The 22,126-nt window shown below is 48.5% G+C and overlaps 6 protein-coding genes across 6 annotated transcripts; 3 read left to right on the top strand and 3 right to left on the bottom strand.

Moving 5' to 3' along the window:
• Positions 1 to 516: 516 nt before the first annotated feature.
• Positions 517 to 2,847, bottom strand: JR316_0000393 (2-methylisocitrate lyase, mitochondrial; the record flags this gene model as incomplete). Its single annotated transcript, XM_047886208.1, has 11 exons — positions 517 to 892; positions 942 to 984; positions 1,043 to 1,098; positions 1,159 to 1,283; positions 1,331 to 1,377; positions 1,431 to 1,580; positions 1,645 to 1,960; positions 2,018 to 2,065; positions 2,119 to 2,170; positions 2,226 to 2,393; positions 2,456 to 2,847. 11 exons carry the CDS (start codon positions 2,845 to 2,847, stop codon positions 517 to 519), a joined length of 1,773 nt encoding a protein of 590 aa, XP_047753954.1.
• Positions 2,848 to 3,207: 360 nt separating this feature from the next.
• JR316_0000392 (Vacuolar protein sorting-associated protein 33A) lies at positions 3,208 to 5,938 on the top strand (the record flags this gene model as incomplete). Its single annotated transcript, XM_047886207.1, has 13 exons — positions 3,208 to 3,294; positions 3,374 to 3,454; positions 3,505 to 3,616; positions 3,672 to 3,880; positions 3,941 to 4,051; positions 4,096 to 4,302; positions 4,378 to 4,584; positions 4,640 to 4,730; positions 4,790 to 4,864; positions 4,917 to 5,083; positions 5,146 to 5,626; positions 5,678 to 5,770; positions 5,826 to 5,938. 13 exons carry the CDS (start codon positions 3,208 to 3,210, stop codon positions 5,936 to 5,938), a joined length of 2,034 nt encoding a protein of 677 aa, XP_047753953.1.
• Positions 5,939 to 7,893: 1,955 nt separating this feature from the next.
• On the top strand, positions 7,894 to 10,854 carry JR316_0000391 (uncharacterized protein; the record flags this gene model as incomplete). The annotated part of the gene is made up of 2 exons (XM_047886206.1): positions 7,894 to 9,087; positions 9,145 to 10,854. 2 exons carry the CDS (start codon positions 7,894 to 7,896, stop codon positions 10,852 to 10,854), a joined length of 2,904 nt encoding a protein of 967 aa, XP_047753952.1.
• A 1,196-nt stretch (positions 10,855 to 12,050) lies between these two features.
• JR316_0000390 (Nuclear nucleic acid-binding protein C1D) lies at positions 12,051 to 13,241 on the bottom strand (the record flags this gene model as incomplete). The annotated part of the gene is made up of 5 exons (XM_047886205.1): positions 12,051 to 12,265; positions 12,349 to 12,795; positions 12,842 to 12,896; positions 12,950 to 13,005; positions 13,055 to 13,241. 5 exons carry the CDS (start codon positions 13,239 to 13,241, stop codon positions 12,051 to 12,053), a joined length of 960 nt encoding a protein of 319 aa, XP_047753951.1.
• An 811-nt stretch (positions 13,242 to 14,052) lies between these two features.
• On the top strand, positions 14,053 to 17,292 carry JR316_0000389 (uncharacterized protein; the record flags this gene model as incomplete). Its single annotated transcript, XM_047886204.1, has 4 exons — positions 14,053 to 14,642; positions 14,693 to 14,941; positions 14,979 to 16,793; positions 16,854 to 17,292. The coding sequence occupies 4 exons, from the start codon at positions 14,053 to 14,055 to the stop codon at positions 17,290 to 17,292; spliced, it is 3,093 nt and encodes a 1,030-aa protein (XP_047753950.1).
• A 2,612-nt stretch (positions 17,293 to 19,904) lies between these two features.
• JR316_0000388 (uncharacterized protein) lies at positions 19,905 to 21,690 on the bottom strand (the record flags this gene model as incomplete). The annotated part of the gene is made up of 3 exons (XM_047886203.1): positions 19,905 to 20,260; positions 20,318 to 21,481; positions 21,540 to 21,690. The coding sequence occupies 3 exons, from the start codon at positions 21,688 to 21,690 to the stop codon at positions 19,905 to 19,907; spliced, it is 1,671 nt and encodes a 556-aa protein (XP_047753949.1).
• Positions 21,691 to 22,126: the final 436 nt, after the last annotated feature.

Here is a 22,126-nt window from a genome sequence, read left to right as displayed (position 1 = left end):
CGAACCCCAGCCGTAGCGTTTGTTGCGACTTGATCTTGATAATAAAGAAGGTCGAGATTTTCGATTTGAAATGAAAGTGCAAAGTGAATGTGTCGGCACGGCAGGAACTGGCACAGAAACGAGATTGGGTGTTTATAACATCAAGTACGTTGATCGGAGCTTCAGGCCCGGCGCCTGAAGTATCCTGTGACGTAACCTCCAGTCTGCCGGTCAATGACGATCATCATCATGTCAAATCAGGCCCAACGACTCCTGCCGAACTTCACAGAGTCCTCATCCTTAAGTACATACAACGCGAGTTTAGAGACGAATTATATGCTTAGATAAATCTAACAGTATGATTATCTCTGCATGCTATACACGTGGGCCCAGCGGCAAGTTTAGCTTTAATATCTTTTTTGATAGAAGTGAACAAAAAGCGCAAATCGTGGCCGTGACCGAACGCCAATGGTCCGCCAAGGGGGACAAACGGGCCAGATAATAGATCGCCATAGATTATCATCTGAATTGCTACATCTAGAACGAATGTTCTGTTGAATCTTTCCCAACAGCAGACGTGCTCGACGACCCTGAAGAGACAGTTGACAGAATTCTATCGATGTAATTGGCACCGCTCCTGCACTCAGAACAATTTTCAGTCATATTACGGTATGGAGGAACACCGACGACCGACCATTTTTGATGGGTTAGGACGTCGCAGCCAATCTCCTTCTCCTTGCGCTGGATAAGTTTGACATAGGCCAGCATTCCCTCCTCTTTGAATCGTGCCGATAATTCGGCTGTGGGGGCATCGCTCATTAGCTGTGCATCGAGGAAGGAAAACAAAGCTCGCTTACCCGTTGTAACTGCGTTGCTGTGCAATCCCGCCAATGAGATTAACTGAAGAACGAAGCTGATCGACTGTAAGCGATTTGCAGTGGGAAAATATACATGACACCAACCTTTCTTTAGCCAGATCCCACACGAAGTTTTTCAGGTCGACATCTATAGAAAAAGGCCGTTTAATGCCACTATCTTAGGATGTTCGGTTACTGATCCCCACCAGAGAAGCCATGCTGAGACCAGTTGAAACTTGGGCTGAGATTGTATACAAACCATCTAAAATGCACAAAGACCATCAAGTCCAACGTAAGCGTTTATCTTGCTTAATCAACTCACTTTCCGGGATGGACTTTTCTAATCTTTCGAGAGAAATAGCGAGCTTGTTCGAGGTTTGGTGATTTAGTTTCTAGCCAGAGAAGATCGGCGTATGGCGCAAAGGCTTTGGTACGTTTGATAGCAGCCTAAGCGTGATTAGCTTTATGTGCACGGTACCAAACGAGTAACGTACTTCAACGCCCCCTGTATAATGATAATATCCCTCTTTGGTGCGAGGAGCTGAGATGTTTGTTTTAGTGGCATTCAAACGAATTTAGGATTAATCGACGGACCATCCCAGTCCCAAAATACTTCGTAGCCCAGGATATCCGCTGCAACCGCTCGAGCTTCAGCATTTGACTTGCCACGCGATACTTCGTGGTAGGTCTGCATTGCTGCTTCTTTATTTTCGATGGTCGACAGCTGTATTTCTTTGATCACGGCTATATTTGAAGAAAAGGGGACATCCTTCATTGTTGACATAGCCTATAATGCATAAAAGTATACCTTGGTCGAATGTACACATTTCGTGGCTATCCATCCAAGTTTTTTCAATTAAATCAATTTCAGGCCCTGATTTCCCTTCAGCTTCAGCCTTAGCCAAAACTTCAGCCAGAGGTTCCGGACTTCTAGTAGTTGTGCCAACAATGAATTCGTGGTCTGCAATGTCGATGTTGGATGAAATTAATTTTCCAGACTCAGAATCCGTGCGGGCAATCAAAAGCATAGTGGACTTCATCAAGTCGAGTTGGAATCGAGCAGAAACAAGACGGGAGATGTGAGTCGAAGTCGGCACAAGGACTTTGCCACCTAAATGGCCACACTAAGTAGTTCACAATTAATTTGGTTAAAGAAGTGTAGGTGATATATGCAAAGTTACCTTTTTTCCACCGTGAAGCTGATCTTCTAGATGAATAGCCGAGGCGCCCTATACAACATTGTTAAAGGTCATCGATTTGGATTGACTACACTGGAACTTACGGATTCGGCGAAGAGTTTGACGAGTTTCATTACTGCAGACAGTCCGCCATGACTAAAGGTAACCGTAAGATACGACTTTGACATAGATACAGATGAAGAAATTATACCCAGTATCAGCATCAGCAATAATAGGCCTAAGGTAATCCACGAAGGGTGTCTTAGCGCGTTGCTCAGGTGTTAATGAAAGCCGTTCGTCATAATGTTTCTTGTCATGTAGCTGTTGAGCACGGAACAGACGATGTACTTGGTTAGGAACAGTAGTATAAGGGTAATCGCTGGTATTCACAGTAGATAATTTAAGTTGGAAGTGATTATGCTAGCACGAATGAAAGCTTACCCAAGATCCGGTCCAACTTCGTTGTTTCCCGTCGTGAGCACGCTAGAGGCTGCCCAGCCAGAAACATAGACAACTTCTTGATTGTGGGCCATTTGGGTCATTTGGACAGGATCGATAGCACCCATTGTATGTACCGGTGTCCCTGCATCTGCATTTTTCTTAAGGATGCCAAACAACTTATCTGCAAGTAAAGTGGAAGGAAGAGGTGTTACTGGGAGAGATCCTTGCTTCGACGCGACTGAAGCAGCAGTGTAAGGACGTTTGATGCCTTTAAACCTGGGCTGAGCAAAGTACTCAGCCATTTCCTGCGTTCGGGCCTCGAATTGGGCAGCCTCTTCATCTATGGTTGGGGGTTGAAGAGGCAAAGCTGGGATAGTATGTGAAGCAGACATCGCACGAGACGCTGATCGCGCAATTCTGGGAGTTGTTCGCAAACGCAGCATAGCACAAACAAGAGGCGGTGGACCTCTGAAGACCTTGCTCAGTAATACGACTGGCGACTCCGTTTTGGAGAAGGTATTTGGGTGCGGGGAAAGCTGGAGAGAAGTGTCAATTCACGTGTGTTTTGGCGAGAGATAGCATCCGGACCCCGGTTGGGGTACTCAGCAATAGCATGCCGGCGGGGTCATTGAAGAACAGGGGAGTTGCTATAAATAGTGGCTGAAGGCAAACATGAACATCGGGCCGTCGGTTACGGTGATGCCATCGACGCAAGTAGCACCTTTCTATTGACACCCACCTCGTCCTCCACAATGGCTTCTGGAGAGCAGGCCTCGACTTCCAGCGCTGATAAACAACTGGACGTGAACATACTTAAGGAGATAGCGAAAAAGGATCTCGTTGATGCTTTGAATTCAGGACGTTTTTCTATTATTCACCTGTGCACTCTCCCCTGAACTAACCTCAATCAATATCTAGGTAAATGGTGCCAAAACACTTGTTCTGGACGCGTCACTGGCGGGACCCCTTGGACTTGTCACTGAAGTCTCGCTACTGAAGGTGTGAACATACTTGTACGCAGCCTTCTGTGGAGATTCTAACAAAACCAGCATCATGGCGTGGACAAGATGTTTTGGTTAGAGCCAGGTCCATTGACTTCGTCAACCAACAACATCGTATACATATGTCGGCCGCGGATCAAACACGTTAAGATTATTGCTGGTAAGTTCTCCCATGCCAATGCAGTACATTATGCAGAGATTGACACTATCCCAAGATCATATTAAAAGACACGCGAAAGAGTCCCGGAAACACAATTATACGCTGCTACTGGTTCCACGGGTTTCCACTCTCGTATCTAGAATTCTAGAAGAAGAGGGTGTCCTCGGAGACGTTACCATATCCTCATACAATTTACAATTTATCCCTATAGCTGAAGACGTCATATCACTGGAACACGAGAACACACTGAGAGAATTATGGGTTGTGAGTGAGAGCACATGTCTTGTATGACTTGCTGGAGGAGATAAATGTTGTGCACTACAGGATGGAGATGAGACCATTATCTATGATTCTGCACAGGCTTTACTCAACGTACAGAGAATCTTCGGACACTTTCCTCAGATAATTGGGAAAGGAGACTACGCTCAGGCAAGAGTTCTAACTTGTTTGATGAAACCAATATAATGAATCAATTCTAGCGTCTTGCGACTTTATTGTCACGTCAAAACCCCAAAGCGAGTAATGGCTCGAGTCCGGAACCGCTTTCCTCATCTTCCTCCAAGATCGATTCATTGATCATTCTGGATAGAAGGGTGGATATGATAACCCCATTGCTTACGCAGCTAACATACGAAGGTCTTGTGGATGAATTGGTCGGAATTAAGAATTGCAAGTCTTTCAACACTGTTAGTTTTAAACACGTCCTTATACATTTCTATACAGCGCACGTAGAACTTCCTTTATCAATTCTATCCCCTCAGACGGCTGGAGCTACGAGCGCTCCAACTGCCTCTACCTCGACGACTCCTGCTGCCATTCCGGTCGTCGCGGTAAAAAAGGACGCGAAGAAAAAGCATCACCTGACAACTGCAACGGACCCTCTTTTCGCGGAGCTGAGGGATCTCAATTTTTCATCTGTGGGTAAGAAACTTAACCAGGTTGCACGCCGCCTGAACGAGGACTACAAGGTCTGTCAGGAAAAAATTGCCACATCAGAAAAGGCATCTGATTTTCTATTTTAAGACCAACTTGCAAGGACAGACTGTCGCCCAATTGCGGGATTTTGTCGGGAAGCTTGGAGGTCTCCAAACAGAGCACCAAGCTCTGGGACTACGTACGTTCTCTGGGCTTCATTGGCTCCCTGATATCGAGTGCTAAGATTTAAGGACACAGACACAAGGCTATCGGAATTGATCGTTCCTCTTACCAGGACCGATGTATTCAACAAATCTCTTGAGATCCAGCAAAGTGCGATAAATCTTATTTATGACTCAATTTTCTCACTAAAGCCTAAAAACAGATTTATTGGCTTCTTACGAGGTCACTGCACAACTCAATGCAATTGAAGACCTCATAGCACAAGGTGCCGACATGCAGATTGTGCTGCGACTGTTGTGCCTCGCCAGCTTGACAGCGGGAGGTGTGAAGGCCAAGAACCTGGAAAACATTAAGCGTGAGATTCTGCAAGTTTGTCCGGTTCATGTTCAATCCACAATATCACTATATTCTGATTCTGTTCTGACCGAAAGGCTTATGGATACGAATATCTACCGTTGCTACTTTCTTTATCTGCACCATCTCTCTCCGTACTGTTCCCGAACCCACTTCCGCCGTCCACGCCTTCATCAGTTGCTGCACTGAAATACCCCTTTGCTCAGCTTCGCAAGTCACTCCGCCTTCTTATCGACGACAATCCAGAAGCTTTGGATGAAGTGGAAAATGACATCAGCTTCGTTTATTCTGGATACGCCCCCATTAGCGTGAGGCTTGTTCAATGCATAGCTCAAAAGGGAGGTGTCATAAGCAACCCGGCTGAGAAGGAGAAAGCGAGCAACGAGGCGAACAGTGCAGGGGATCAGAAGAAGCTATCTATCGGAAAAGTTCAAGCACATCCTATTGTTGGATGGAAAGGATTCGAAGACGTGGTGTCTGTGATTCCTGGCCAGACTGTGGAAATAGTGCAAAAAACTTCGAATAACGTTGTAGCTTCCGGTCCGTTGGCTGCCCTCGGTGAGTAATAGATTACGCCCTGCATGCATTCTTATCAATGAAGTATTGTAGGGTCGACAACAACAACCACTGTTGTCTTTTTCCTAGGTGGATGCACGTACACCGAGATTGCTGCTTTACGCTGGGTGGGGCGGCAAAACAAAGGTATTAAACATCCTTATCATGGAAGAGCTTTTCTGAAATTATTATTAATGTCTAGGCCGCAAGTTCTTGGTAGCCACGACAGGTATTGTTAGCGGTGCAAGTATAATCGAGGGAATCGCTGGTATCGGGCAGTCAGCAGGACCCAAGACGACAGCGGCGACTGTGTAAGTTAGCAAAACAGCACATGGACATAATTGTACGCTCCTACGATGTTAGTTATAATTCGACTCCGCGATTACTCAACTTCCCACAGATGATACATGGCACATGGCATCATTATGAACCAGGCTGGGTGGACTATTCTGTGTTTAGAACTATGAATGATCCAGATCGCTGCGTTCCTTGATTAAGTTACGCGACGCGTTGTTGGACGCGTTTGTTTGTTTTCTCTTTACGGACATCTTTGAAGAGGTCCCCCGGCACCCTCGGAATAACTCTGACGTATCCGGTGAGCTTGCCTGGAACAATGAAATCGGAGGTTGACTGCGAATCATACCAAGAAGGCAATTTTGTTGTCCGGGTATTTTACAATGAGTAAAATTGAGGCGGAATCAACGTGTTGGGACGAAGTAGCTTTTAGATTAGCACGGGGTCATTAAATGACCAAGATAACACCCCTGCCACTCCTAGCAGGAGATAATCGAAAAGCGACGTGTTGAGGGAAGGGACTTAAAAAAGAGTGTGAACAATCTAGTGCGTATGGAATTGTTTCAAAGAATTATGAACAAACTAGATAATATATTCACACCGAGTTGTGGACAGGAAGTTGTTCGGCAGTGACCGACATGCGGGGAGTGTCAGGGGCCCACTATGCACGATCGAAGTCCTGTCATTTGAATGCCCTCGTAAGTATAAGTTCCGTCACTTGAACCAAAATGCATCCTTGAACCTTTTTTTCCTGCACCCACAACCCTGCCCTTGTCTCTCACATCCGATTCCTTCTCGCCTACAGTACGTCCCCCTTTCCCTCTGTTATTTTTATTTTCAGTGCTCAAGTTGTTTTCTTCTTTCTGCCGTTAGTCTCTTGGCTATCATCACATAGCCCACAACGCGAAAAAGAACGCGTCACTGCCTTTTCATCCCATCCGCGATAAAATATTCTAAACGTCCGTTCCAATGGCACCTCGTACCAACGCCAAAGCCGCTGCAGAAAAACCACCAAAGAAAGGCAAGTAGTTTTTTAGTGCCCCGCTTTTGACGACATCTCATGCCACTGAACCGTGACGTTTTGTAGTCAAATCCACCGGTGGGGCCGGTAGGAAAAAACTATCGCTGTTCAACAAGTTTATGGTGTGTATTCTGCAATTTATCAATGCGAAGGAATACCAACGGTGACGGCTGCCTTCTTATCTTCCAGCAAAGCGAGATGGCCCGCCTCAAGGAGCAGCAACCTGACATGCTGCATAAGGACCGGTACGTAATTGCATGCGTTGTCAGACTCAGTATCACGAGTGGGCTGACGATAACTCTCGTGGCCAGGTTTAAATTAGCCACTGCGAACTGGAAAACCTCGAAGGAAAACCCCAAGGCCTGAACACCACCAACCGGTTAATACCCCTTCGAGATCACACGAGGCTCTGGGACCTTATTCGACCATTTCTCCTTGTACAGCATACTGCCGACGGTTTATCTTAATTGGTGCTGCTTTATGGATCTAGTCTTGCATTTGCTTGTCACCCGTTTCCGTGGGTTGTTATCGCTTTCGTGCAATTTTTATTATTACATATATACATACGATACATAGTTGAGACTGTTGTTATTTACCTCTTGCACTCCTTGTTGAATATATTTATAATTGCTGAACATGCCAGCTGGCTTTGGGAGTTCTGTGAGAGAGGTGGAGGTGTGGGGTAAGTTCAGACTAACCCCTAGATTAGTGATGTGATCTCGTGCCTTGTGCGTCACAGACTATATCAGGACAGGACATTTCAAGAGACTGCCTCAAGTAGCGACTTGAGAAATGCAAAGTCTTATCTTTTTGTTTCATCTGGTGTTATAGCCGCAAGCACCCCTCCGCCTCAAGGTTCCCGTGTGTCCGCTTAATAGTAACTTCTCTCTTTCATACTTTCTTCACTCTGCTTATATAGCGGCACCCATTGAAATTAGTGGCATTGCCCACACCCATGTCTTCTCATGATGAGCCCCTCACATCTGTGGAGTCTGTGGACGATGGAAATGCCCAGGCGACTGTGGGTAAAGGTAAAGCAAGGACGATGCCAGTTCCCATTCGCCCCTCCTCGGTCCTGCACGATCTCTTTGATATGTCGCCCTCAGCTGTAACGAGCTACAGAACTGGCGAAAGTTCATCTGGGTCTTTGGCTTTCAGCCCTGCTACATCCAACTTTTCATCCCCTGACTTTGATAACAGATATCGAAACCACAATTTGTCTATCGAGAGCATGGAACAGCTAGAGTCACCAGGTTCCGAAAGCTTCCTATCAGACACTACCTCTGCAAAGGGCAAAGGCAGGGAGTCGTTTCCCTACCTACCCCCACTCAGTTTCTCCGTGATTAGGCTCGACTACGAGGGTGACCTCTCCCCTACTCCTGGTCCATCGTCATATGGCGCTCTGTACAGTCCTACGCCGGTCACCGCCAATTTACCTAGTTCCCGAGAAATTTCCATTGCGTCCCCATCTTCTTCTCCAGAGCCAGACTCGCCGGATGCTGCAAGATCCCACCTGCTTCGATGTCAATCCCTATCTAATTTATCTCGCCCAATTTCTCCTCTGCTCAGTACTGCGTTAACAACGCCCCCTGTGTTTGGACCATCCCGCACCCCTAGCAATATCTCTCGCCAGCTCATTCTCGACCAGAATGCCAATAGCAATGAATCTCCACCTCTAGATCCGACCGCGCACACAACTGCACTTTCGTCAGTCATTTCGTCATCTACTTTATCTGTCATCGAAAGAGAACCTAGCAGCTACCCTCCGGCATGGTACACTGTATCCAAACCCAAGTCTCCAATTGTAACAACACAACCTGGTACCATACACCTCCCGACCCCTCGCTCTAGCTTAAAGCCTAAAGTCCGGTCTAAATCCTCTCCGTATCCAATCTCAGTTCTAGATTTTATTCCTGCTACTTCATCTGATCTCTTTGAACCTATTCCAATTGTCATTCCAAATTATTTTGATCTGATTCTCCCCAAAGAGCTGCGACTACATATTCTACGCAGCCTAATTGATGTACACGAACAGGACTACTTGCGCTCAGTGCGCGAGGGTCGTCTTACCGCGGCCAAGGCAACTTCGTCCAGAGGTCGATGGGTTGGCAGAGACAAAGGGGTCAGAGAACTGTTCAAATTGAGCAGAGTATGCCTATGAGCCATGCTTATATTTAACTCGTCTGACCGCATTATGATATCACAGGTCTCGAAAGGCTGGAGGTCGCTTGTTTTCGATGGAGAGCTATGGATTGACGTTGACCTGCGCTCTTTTCATTCGCTGCCCCCCGCGATCGTTGTACGACTAGTGCAGGCAGCGGGTACATTCGTCCAAAGTCTTAACGTTGCAGGACATGTACAGCTCCATGCAGACGCCATGACCGATATCACCACCAGCCTTTGCCTTACAGTGCCCCAGACGCCGCTATCTTACACACAAATCACCAAGGCCAATTTCCAAGGCTGCGTTTCTCTGACCACCCGGTCTCTGCACCACTTCCTCGTCAGATCTCGTTCTTTACAGACACTCTCGGTCAAGGGTCTGTCAGCGGTCACAAACACGACATGTGATATCCTCGCCAACTTTTGTCCAAGCCTCGTATCTCTCAACATGAGCCGATGCCCTAATCTGGACGGCCATGGGATCGAGGCGTTGACGCTCTCTGCGCTCTTCCGCAAGGAGCACCTCCTATTAAAGGAACTCCGTGTATCTGGGCTCAAATACGTTTCGGACTCCGTCATGCAGGCGCTGGGCAGGGCGGCGCCGTACCTGGAGGTGCTGGACCTAAGCTACTCACGCCAGCTGCACAATTCGGCGCTGGACGCGTTCGTTGCGTGTGAAGGCTACACGGACAATCTGCTTGCGCTCGAAACTGTCCTCGTCTCCCCGAGGGATCTTGGGAGGGATGTTAATGATAGCACAAAGTTAAAGCGTAGGGTGACGAGGCTGAGGCACCTTATTCTGTCCTCGTGCCTGCTCTTGACGGATACGGCCTGTGCAAATCTGGCGCATTCTGTTCCAAAGCTCGAGTTTTTGGAGCTCGCAGGTATCGGCGGATCGATGAAGGACACAGGACTCATATGCTTATTATCGACAACGCCGCATATCAGACGGCTGGATCTCGAGGATGCGCTTGATATTACAGATAAAGTATTGGCTACAATCACACCAGCCCCTATCCCTGTCGAGGACGCCTCTGCAGCGACGACGCCGTTGAAGAAGAAAACACCGCCTCCGAAGCAGCCAGGGTACGCGCTGCAGCAGCTGAACGTCTCATACGCGACGCAGCTCACGGACGACGCGTTCTTGAACCTCATCCACAACTGCCCGCGGCTCGCGGTGCTCGAGGCGGACAACACGCGCATGAGCGCGGCGGTGCTCAGGGAGTTCGTGCGTGTGGCGCGGGAGCGGACGACGCGGCACGCGCGCATCGTCGCGATTGACTGCCGGGGCATTCACGAGGGGCTGGTGAAGGAGCTCGCGCCGATGACGCGGCCGCGCGTGGGGTGGCGCGCGTACGGGGCGCGCAAGCTGGGCTTCTTGGACGCGCGGGACGATAATGACGACGAGATGCGGGCGGGGCATGGGCAGGATGAGATGGACGAGGAGCGGGTGGTGCTCAAGTCGTTTTACTCGTGGCAGACGGTGGACGCGGTGAAGGCGGCGAGGGAGAAGAGGCGGCGGGCGACGGCTGCGCGGAGGACGGCGAGCGAGTCGTCGACGGGGAGTGCGGGTGGGGTGGCGGGGGATTTTGAGAGGGTGTTTGGGGGAGGTGGGAGTGGGAGGGCGAGGTGGTGGTCGCCTGGTGGGAGGCGGAGTCCGAGGGCCGGGGGTGGTAATGCTGGTGGTGAACAGGACAGGAATTCGCCGCCTATCCTTCCGGATCTGAATGGTGAAGGATGCAGAACCATGTAAGCCAACCAAAGGAGGTTCTCACTCGACTCTTTGCCGAAGACTCGTCTGGATGGCATCTCCCTCTGCGCGGCCTGATATTTATATTTTGACGACAACACGCTTGGACGTTCAAACGACAACAATCTTTTGGATATCTCTGCAATGACAACTTCTCGAACGCAACCTGGCAATTTAAATCTCAACCAACAACAAGAACAACAATATGTAACTTTATCGACACGCCCATTCTCAGTTATCTTTCATCTTCATCTTCATCTTCATCTCCAATTTTCACGACAACTTCTGCGCTGTTATATTATATTCATTTGCGTTTTTTTAAAGTTGAACGGCATACATCCAATTTTTTACTGTGTGCTGGCGATGATGATTGTTAAACTTTGTCATCTTTTTCGAATCTCATATTTTTCTGTTGTGTATGTATTGTACCATTTGCTCTTTTTCTTTCTTTCTTTCTTTCTTTCTTACTGTAATATCTCACCCATTTATTTTTCTGTTGTTCCTTTTCTCTTTTTTTCCCTTTTCTTTTGACTTCCTTTCATCCGTCCATCGTTGCTTTTCTGTCTATCATCACTTCATCCATCGACATCACTCTCAACAGTTCAATCGAGTGAATTCTTTCTTCTTTCCATTCCATTTTCTTTCTTTTGCTTTTTGTTGTATTTGTCCATCCATCGAACATAACAGAACTCATAACCAAGAACCCAGAATCGCAAATCTTGAATCGCGAACTAACATATAGAAAGGTCTTTGAACCGTGTACTTTTTATATATATGTATATATGTAAATGTAAATAAAACTTCCCAAGAGACGTACGGTTGTGTGTTTGTGTGTATAGAAGTTGTTGTTGATGCAGCATGAAGGTTTTTAAACAACTAGCAGTGCCCCCGTGCTTTGCACGGAAAGTTGGGCTGCAATTCATCATGCTATTTCCCCAGTGTTTTTGCACGGAAAGACGGGAGGTAATTTATCACGTTATTTCCCCCGTGTTACCATGTTTTCAGGCCCGATTACAGTGTTTTTCAGCCTCAATTACAACGTTTTCAGGCATATTTCGAATTTTTGGGTGATCGAAAAAGCAATGTTGGTTTGATTATATTGATGTATGAAGTGTATTCACGGATGTGGATGAGGATGAGGGTGTATTATCTATCTATGAGTACGAGTATGAGGTGTGTAAGAAAAGGTGGAACGGGTGTTATGACGAGGATGCAGCAGCAGCAGCAGCTTTTTTAGCTTTCTTTTTCGACTTTTTATTCGAACTTGAATTTGAAGATTTAGATTTGTCGCTCTCGCCGAAAGCAGGTGACGGAGCTGTCGATTCAGGAGGCGACGAGCTCGTTTCAGGCGAGGATTTTGCTTTTTTGGAAGGTTCGGTGGAGAGGGAGGGTTGGGGTGCGTCGTCGCCGTATCCTTCATTTCATAGAAAAAAACATTGGATTAGATTAGATTAGTTTGATTGATTGGCGGTATATTTTCCGAGTGGTATGGCTTACCGGCGAAATGGTCGATTGCGGGTCTGCGCCGTTTGTTGGATGTTGTGGTTATGGTTGTGGATATGCTTGTGGTGGAGGATGTTTCTTTGCCTTTGCCTTTGCCTTTGGATTTGGAGTTTGTAGGTAACGCTTCGTCATCCACGTCCACGTCCATCTTCGTACTCTCCTCATCTTCATCTTCATCCTCATCACCATCAACCACGACTAAATCGCTCTCCTCCTCACCCGCCTCGTCCGCGCGGCGAACCTCTGCCTCGTACTCTGCACGCGCGCGCATTTTGGAAGTGATTTTCAGGGGGACGCGGGTTGCTGTTGAAGAGGATGACGGCGCGGCAGCATCATCGTCCTGCGCGTCCTCGGCGGCTGTCTTTTTCCATTTTGTCTGTGCTTGGGAGATGGCGTGTTTGATGAAGCGCGAGGCGGCTGCTTTGTCGAGCTCTGTGCGTTCTGTGCGGGGGTAAGTAGAGTGTTTTTGAAGGAAGTGAAGACGTACTGGTTGGTGGGTTCTCTGCGGAGGAGATTTTTTCAAAGTAGCCTCTTATTCTGTCCTGAGTAAAGTTATATAAATTAGAGTGCGGAAGAGATGGAGGTGGAGGCGTACGAGTTCTGGGACGACGGGGTGGGTTTTAGGATCGATGCCTCGTGATTTTAGGTAGACTGTGAAGCGAGGTTATAACGAGTAGGTTGATGAGTGAAGGAAACGCACTGAATATGAGATCGTAGACGAGGTATGGGAGGACGGTCTGGAGCTTTGCCTGCTGGAGCGGCTCGAGGCCGACGAGGGTCTCGGGGAGCGACTGGGCGAATAACGGGTCGAGGAGGGACTCGAGCTCTGAGAAGGAGGCGTTCAGCGAGGCGAGGCGGGCTTTGATTTTATTAGTCTCTGCGTTCATGTTCGCAAAGAAAAGGTGGAGGGAGGAGAAGGTTTCCGGATTAGGCAAGGATGGGAAGGAGAAATTGATGTGAAAGCCTTTGGAAGGCAACAACAGCAATCAACACGCTTTTTGGATATGGTCAGTCATGTCTTTGCGCGCTAACGGGTGGTATTAACATGGTTGCAGTCTTCTGAGCTTAGGTATACAGCCAACACGCAGCTCGAGCATTGTGAGTGGGTTATATTATTTGTACTACGAGTGGGAGCTGACGGTAAGACAGTGCATGCGCGGTACACTGGTACTGGTGAGTGAATAGTGGCTTGTCGGTGAACGAGGCTGAATGAACCAAAGGCCACGCGGACTTGTCCAAGTAGTATGTACCGTATTCGAGATAGTGGACGGAAGAGCAGCTGATGGTGGAACAGTGAATGGCTGGCGCACCAGCACCGGGACACGCTGTCGTCTATAGTAGGACACCCGACGCTGACGTCCTTCCTGGCGATCGCGGACGGGGAGGCGATAGGGCGTGTGAAGTTTGAGATGACAGAGGTGGGTGACTGTCAGAAACGGGGGCTGAGTAGCTGATTGATTTGGAGTCACAGAGAATGCTGCAGCCGTGCGGGCCACCTCCGAAAAAGGACGAGGATTAGATTAGTATTAATACATTGATTTCTGTCAGGCCGGTAGAACAAGGACTGCCTTAATTGAATGTTGTACGTACATTAACAGACTGGCCATCCTTTCCCAGCCCTACTTTGTTCCTCCTAGTCGTGGCCCGCATTCACAAAGGGCCTAAGCGTCCCCTTTCTAATCTTTCTATATAGCCCACATGCAGCCAACCACTCTTCCTAGACGCCCCCAGGCTCACTATCGTCCGTTTTCCACCCTCTACACAGACTCCGACATAGAACCACGACGGCTCAAGCGCTCATCTTCGCTAGGTGGCTTGCACTCCTTCCGAGGCATGAATCTCGGACTGTCGTTCAAGCCAAAAAAGCACGCGCAGTTGTGCGTGACCCCGCCTGCATCACCCACATCCCAATCGGGAACTCCCTCCCAAAAAGTCTCATATCCTTTGAGTCTCAAACAGAGGCTAAAGACAAACCAGGATGGCACAACCTCCCAAAACTCTCTCCATCCTCCCTCCATCAAGAAGAAGCGTTCCGTCATGTCCCTCTTCTCTCCTGCTTCCACGCATCCAGATCCCCCAGAGCGTCCGACAGACATCCCAGAAGAGTCCCCCCGCCCGTCTACAGCAAAGTCTGTCAAGTTCAAGACCCCAGACGACTTTGACAACCACAGCGATCCGGATTCCTTCGTCCGCAAAACAGTCTGGACAACCAGGTTCAACATGAAGCTCCACCCGTACCAGACAGAGGTTCCCTATATGCAGGCTTACAATTCTATTCTGCTAGAAAAGTGCGTATTCTCCCTCTTCATTTCGTGCGCATCTCAACCATTCCCTCCAGCGACCGCTATACAGATCTGCTTTTGCAGCGTCTTTCAGGCGGTTACCCCTCCTTTGGTCATCACCGCGCAAAGCCTCCTTTGCGCGTCCTCGATTTAGGTTGTGGTCAAGGCACTTGGATCCTATATGCCGCCAACATCTGGTCCCACACCCACTTTACCGGCTTTGACCTCGTCAATATCACAACCCCCGCCTTTGAAGCCATGGACAACACCACTTTTGTCCAAGGAAATTTGCAAGTCATTTTCTTGTCCAATTCCCTCTCTCACGCTAATATATACACATAGCATCAATTTCCCGCTACCTTTTGCGGATGCATCCTTTGACTTTGTCCGTCTCGCCAACCTCGTCCTTTGTGTACCCTACACCCACTGGGACAAACTCCTCCGAGAGGTCAAACGCATACTGTGCGTCGGCGGACGCATTGAACTCATCGACGACGAGATCTTCTTTCCTTACGCAAACCCGCCGAAACTGAGAGATCATCTACTACCCTCATCCTCCCCGCGGAAACGGCACCGCTCCAGCGCATCCTCGTTCGACATGGACGACGACGACCTCTTCTCGGACGCCGACCTCGATGGGGATACCCTGCAGGGCTACGAGTCTGGCGAAGACTCCATGTTCAATCACAGCGAGACCACATGCGTCTCGTCTTCCTTTGACGACAAAGAAATTGACCAGCAACAACCCTTTCTTTCGTCTTCAGAGACCGCGCGTCCGAGTTCCTACGCGCGCTGGCGGCGGCACGCGTCCACCACGTCCGCTGCTTCATCATCATCACCCTCTTCCTCTTCCACTCTCTTTTCACCCACCAGCACCATCTCTTCCACCTCTACCTCTTCAGATCCATACGCCAAACCCCCTATCACCGACCCGTACCTCGCACAACCCGCACACGTGATCTGGGCACAGCGCGCGGCCGCATCGCGCGAGCTAGAAGCTGCCTTCCTCGGCATGCTCTCGGGGTCGTACGGCGTGTACCCGCGCCCGGCCGAATTTGTCTCCGAATTTATGCAGAATATATTTGGGAAAAAGGCGGGCAAGACGCAGAGTTATCGGGTACGGCTTGCGGAGTGGGGGTCGCCGATTGGCGTGTGTGCGGATGTGGGAGCTACAGAGGGAGCTGATGGGAAGGTGGAGGGTGAGGAGGAGAGAGAGGGTAGAGAGAGGGAGAAGAAGCAGTGGATGGCGGGGAGAGATTCGGACAAGAAAAAAGCGAGAAGAAAGGAACAGGTGTTGGGCGATGCGGGGATGGCGAGTGACCGCGCGAGTGTCAGTATGGATGTGTCGTTGGCGTCCCCGATACCAGATGTTGTCAAGCCCAAAGCGGCCAAGCAGCTTGGGATGGATATGTCACTCCCGTTCCCTATACCAGACGTCGTCAAACCCAAAGCAGCCAAGCAACTTGGGCTGCTGATACCTCCTCCAACGACAACGACAACTTCGCCGTCAAAGAGCAAAGGATATTCATCGTCTGGGTCGACGTCGCCTAGCACACCGAGCTCGCCGGTGTCATTTTCGTCGTCCTCGTCTACACCCACGAGCGCGGGTACGCCAGTGGGTTCGGGAGGATCCTCCTCGTCGTCCTCTCTTGTTTCTAGCAGGCAGCATTCGCCTGTGAAGATGACTCAGCCGAAAGCACCGAACGCAAAGACAGCCGCGTTGCTGGGGATGAGCTACAACGAGCTCGTCGCTGCAACATCCAAAGCGCTGCAGGCGTCCACGGCCTCAACCAACGCTCAAGCAGCCGCGCGGCATTCGCAACACCAGAACCACAAGCACAAACACTCGTCTCAGCACCATTCTGAAAAACATCAACGGCATCAAGAAGAGCAGGCGCAGGAGCGGGAGGAGCAGCCGCAGCAGATATTCCGGTTCAAGCCTGCTGGGCTCGTGCAGTCGCCTGGGCTGCTGGTCGGGCGCGATCGGTATATTGCGGTGGACGCGCGCGAGCTGGAGATGCATGCGTGCAAGTATATGCATACGCTGCTTGGTTGCCGTCCTGCGCTTGCTGCGTATGTAGCGAGGTTTCAGGATGAGATGGGGCGGTTGATTGTGGAAGAGGATATGTTTACTTATTATCTTTGGGAGTACGAGACGTGAGTTTGTTTTTGGTTTTCGGTTTTGGTTTGGTGGAAGCTGATGGTATTTTTGTGTAGATTTAGGAGGACCAGGCTCGGATGGCCTTCGCAGATCCCAGAGAAAGATGATGATGATCCTCTACCTACCATCGACGAGTCCCAAGAGACGGCATCCACTTTCAACTCCAAACCCTCATCGTCGTATCGCGCGGCAGACACGCCGCAGCACCAGGTGTTCGACTGCCAGCCGGACGAGACGGTGCATATCCGTACGATACGCGTGTTTCAGGCTGTCAAGATGGGGTCGGTGGAGGAGGAGCAGGAGGAAGATGATGGTAAGGAGAAGGAGTGGCAGGGGGAGTGGGATGGAGAGGATGGGATGAGGTTTTCGAGGTTGGGGTGTGAGTTGATGTTTGATGTGCCATTTTCGAATGGAGGAGGGTCGGCGGGGATGAAGGAGTGGGAGAGGAGGTGGCAGGGGCAGTGGGAGAAGGAGAGGGTTGAGCGCGAGCTGTGATTTTTGTTGATGCTTGGTGCATCTTCTATCTTCACCTGCCCTGCCCTTGTTCTTGTGTCCCTTTCTTGTGTTGTTTTTTTCTTCCCTTTCCCTTTCTTTTGCTCGCTTATCTTTCCTTTTAGTCCATGCTCATAATTCTGGACCTCATCTTAGATTCGCTTTTCTTTTCCTTTTTTTTGGGTTTCTTGGTTTCTTCAGCATCATCGCATTGTTCCACCACATGACACTTTATGACTTTACGACATCGCATTTTTTGTTCTTGGTTTTTTCGTCGCTCGCATCATCTGCATCTGCATCATCATCATCATCCATTCATCCACATCCATCCACATCCATCCGTTTTATTCTACCATCCACATCCATCCGTTTCACTCCACCATCCATCCACATCTCGCACTCGCATCTACTACAGCATGAATTCACCGCATTCGCATTTTTGCATCTATCAATTTCTTTTTCACGACGCTTTTTACGACCACCACTCGCATACTCTCGTTCATTTGCGACATGATCTCTCTCTCTGTCTCTCTCTCATTACTTGCCACTTTTTTATTTCTTTCGCTCGTATCTTCTCTTCGTTCGTTGTTTTTGTCTTGTTTTTTGTTGTTGTATCGTATTGCACTGTATAGTACACATATACTTCTCTTTGTGTAACGTATTCATATCGTCGTATTTGTACCCTGTTAGCACCCTACCCAACCACCCACCCATGCCCTTCCTTTTTTTGATTGTTGTGCGCCCGCATCGTCGCTCCTTTTTTTTCCTTCTTTTTTGCATCGGTATAATCGGTACGAATACGCAGTGCTTGGTGCAACTGATCATGACCGAGACTCGAACGCATCTCCACTATCCTTCAAGTTTCAGTGTTCAAGCTTCAATATTCAAACGTTCAAACGCTCAACGTCAACGTTCAGTCCTCCATCCGAGTCGAGTCAAATATGATCACATCGTCGATTCTTCTCGTCTCGAAGTCATACATCTACTTCCTTTCCTTTCCTTTCCTTTACTTTCCTTTACTATTTCTATCCTTTGCAGTGCCTTTAGCGCCACCTCCCATCCGCTCCCTATGATCTATTCTGCATTCTGTATCCTGGTTCTCATCTCATCTCATCTCACTTCAGTTCATTTTGTGCATTACATAGTGTAGTCTATGACTCAGATGTATCAGTATTATTATCGATTATCAATATCATTATTTGTTATATCAAGGTTTTATCAAGTTATCTCGGTACTTTGATGTTTTTTGAAATGTTTTGATTCCTTTTCTTGTGCGTGTTGTTCACGTCGACGCGTCCGTGTTTTCATTTACCACTCCACATTTTTAAAATTTAATTATGCTACTCCATTTGCATGCTCCAACTCGACCTGATTGGCATGAGATGCATCACGTCTGGATTCACGCCCCACTACACGTCGGCCTCGGTGCATCAGATGTTATGATAGATCCGAGTCGAGAGCACAGAGAGCAACATACATTGCGACCGGGTGGTAGGCTCGGATTTTGGCATTTTGCTGCTTATTGGAGCACGATTGAAGAAGTATGTCATAGTCAATCTTCGTACATACGAGCAACGAGCACGAGCAACGCAGACTCGAGTTACTTCAGAGTACATGCTACATGTCCCATAATGTCCATTGAATGTCTGCCAGTTGCATGGCGTGATTAATCGATCTATTTTTAAAGTCGGTTTCACTCGGGGCACCCTTGTACTGTACATGTACGTACACATTGGCAGAGGCCAGGAGACTGGCCGTTGGGTCTCATTGACGTCCTCGATGTCGTTGTCGAGTTTGAGTTCGTTTCTCGGAGTTGAAGTCCGAGTCCGAATCCGAGTTTGAGTCTGGACGACTGTCATGTCGAACGTACGACAAGTTTGAGTGGTTGACTAGACGTGGAAATGGGACGTCATCTGTTCATCTATTATCAGCTACCTTGATTTTTTTGAGCCTTGCGAGTTAGTTGCGACTCCAGGCTGAACCGCCGCAATGAGCGCTTGATAGCACGTCATTGTTATGCATACTACCATGTACTAGTATGGTTCCATATGGCTGATACAGTCGAGTAAGCGTTTGACGTCCGGGCGTCTGGCAACGCATAACTTCGCAGATTTCCCAAATATGTAAACTTCTTTGCCATGTCTGCTCTTTGGCCTTCACCGACTTCCCCGTCGCGCGCTAATTGCGAAATTAGAGAATGTATTACTACCTACCTATCCTTCCCTCGTAAAGCCCCTTTTAGTCATTCGCGATCCTTTTTGGGGTGAAAACCGACGCAAAGCACTTTTCACGATCCATTCGCTAATTTGCAACGATTTGTGTTTTCCATTTCTATAGTACATATGGACTTACTGACCATGTATACGAATAGAGGCAAGAAAAAAAATTGCCTTTGGTTAAGTATTCAGTATGGTGTGCGATTGGGGTATTACAAAAAAGGGGAAAAATCAATAATTTACGATGAACGTCCCTAAGAAAGGGTGGATGAACGAATGGAAAATGAATGGAAAGCAAGTTGAGTGTCCGGAACAGGATGCGATGTCATCATGGAAACAATAAAGATAAGGTGCTAATCGTGTCGAAAAAGCCAGTCGTGTCGAGAAGGCCAACCAATTCTATGTAGAGTGCGACGGCGTTTCCTGCTGTCTTGTCGGCAAATCATGTAGTGGATCTCTAGGTAGAGTTTCCTGTGGCCCGTCAAATGAATCAGACACTTCTCCCCGTGGCGCACCCAAGGATTCAGGCAGCATTTCCTGCTGTTTCTGTAGAGCTTGTAATACTGAATAACGAGGCATCTTCGGTACTTCGGGTATTGAAGCAGGTTCTGGGACTCTGGGTAGAGCACGGAGGCTTTGGAAAAGAGCAATCGCGCCTGAATTTTCTACGTCTGGATAGTCGGCCGTGCCTGGGAACGTATCCATGAACGGTGTTCTTGGGGCCATTGACATACGCGATCGCTGCGATTTGGTAGCTGCAAAATTATCGTCAGTACACTTAAAAACAAATAGAAGGGGGCAATGAAACTAACATGGCTTCTTCGAAAGTATATTAGATCCTTGGGAAGGAGGTCGAGTATTAGGGTGCATAAACACTGAAGATGCACGGGCGGGCAAGAACACGCTCGATCCTCCAATAGAAAACTGTCCAAACGATTTTCTCGTCTTTGTCGAAGATGCACTGTCGATGTGATCGAGACATGAAGACGATGCGCGGGAAGGATCGAGATAGAGCACTACATCCTCCGGCACTTCGATGTTAGGATTGTACGGCAGAGGGGAGGAAGAGATCGAGGTGCCCCGTTGGTAACTTGATGGAGCGAAGGGAATACTGGTTGTACGTCGAGTGGAGGTTGGTGACTGGGAGGAGTAGGACGACCGAATTGTATACCGAGAATCATTGGATAGGCCCGCTGGGCTATCGGGAGAGCTGTACCTGTCCGTGCCTGCGAACATTCCAGTTCTCCTCTTTGGGATAATTCTCATGGTTCGCGGAGGGGAAAATAGAGGCCCACTGCTTTGGGAGCGGCGTAAATCACTGTCATCAGCTGCTTGCGCAGTTTCCATTGATACCGGCGTTGGAGGCAGGCTTTTAAGGAATTTACGAGGACGGTTCGGTTGATTATTGGCGACCTTGATAGGCGATGTTGTGTCAATGAATTCCAATAAACCAGGTCCGATCTCTCCTAAACCTTCGACGTCGCTATTTGGTTTGTCAACTTGTGGCCGGTTAGAAGGCGGTATCAGACTCGAAGGTGGTATATCAAACTTCTCTCCTTGTTCAGCAGTTCGGTCCACCGAAGGGGACGGCGATTGACGAGAACGCTTTGTCCAAATTTTGAATTGGCACGCGCCTAGAAAAAGCAACACAAATGCGATAAGAGAGTACCACGTTCCCTGCTTCAGACTAATCACCGGCTCTAAAACTTGACCTGTGTTGTCTACCGAAGAAAACGAAGTAGCGATCGAAGAAGAAAGGCTTAAATCCACTGCCAAAGCGGCCAAGGTAGTGGCGGAGATGAACAGTGTGATTTCAGATATCCATTCGCCTATTGAGGTTATTTTCAGGAATGAAAGGATGACGGCCGCCATTTCGAGAGAACAAAAGCTGAAAGCTATGACATGGAAGACTAGGGCGTTGCTAATCGGTGTAGACCAGGATGTAAACACAGTTGGGTCGAAGGTATGAAGCGCCTCTGAAAAAAGCAATTGCTGTTAATTTCTTGTCAAAATCTCGAAAAGATAAACACACACCGAGGTTATATCCTAATCTTGGAGTAGAGCATTCTTTGACTGCGGTGGGGCTGGATTGATAGCAAAATCCTAGAACTCCAAGAGTGACTACCTCCTCCTGTCCTGATACCGATGTTGTATCCCCCCCTGTCGAAACATCAACCGTCGTCATAATTTTGGCTTCAGTAAGGGGTGTCGATTCATTGTCAAAGCATGTTAAACCGAGAAGTATCGAGGAAAACAGAGTGAAACACAGTATAACAATATGTGGATCTACCAATTTTTGCCAAATTGTCTTGCCCTCACTAAGAGAAAGGCGGGCAGACATGCGGAGGGAAGGGAAGCCACTTTAAGTGGCGCTGCCGGCAGGTAGAAAGGAAAAAGAATAACAAAGAGGGCTAGAAGGGAAACAAATCAAACTGCGAGCTATGCCATAGTTATAGCAATGCCGCACAGTATTATTGCATGTTCGGAAAATAGCTATCATGAGATTTGGTCGGTGTCGCCGGGACTGACTTCTTGGATCATTCTTTGGACAGCGATGCGGTAGTCTTTACCTAGCTGATTAACAGAAGGGCGACGGATGAATTGCCACCGTGTGCACAATC

This window comes from Psilocybe cubensis, chromosome 1 (genome assembly GCF_017499595.1).
Source record: "Psilocybe cubensis strain MGC-MH-2018 chromosome 1, whole genome shotgun sequence".
NCBI lineage: Eukaryota > Fungi > Basidiomycota > Agaricomycetes > Agaricales > Agrocybaceae > Psilocybe > Psilocybe cubensis.
This window is presented reverse-complemented; position numbering and strand designations above follow the sequence as displayed.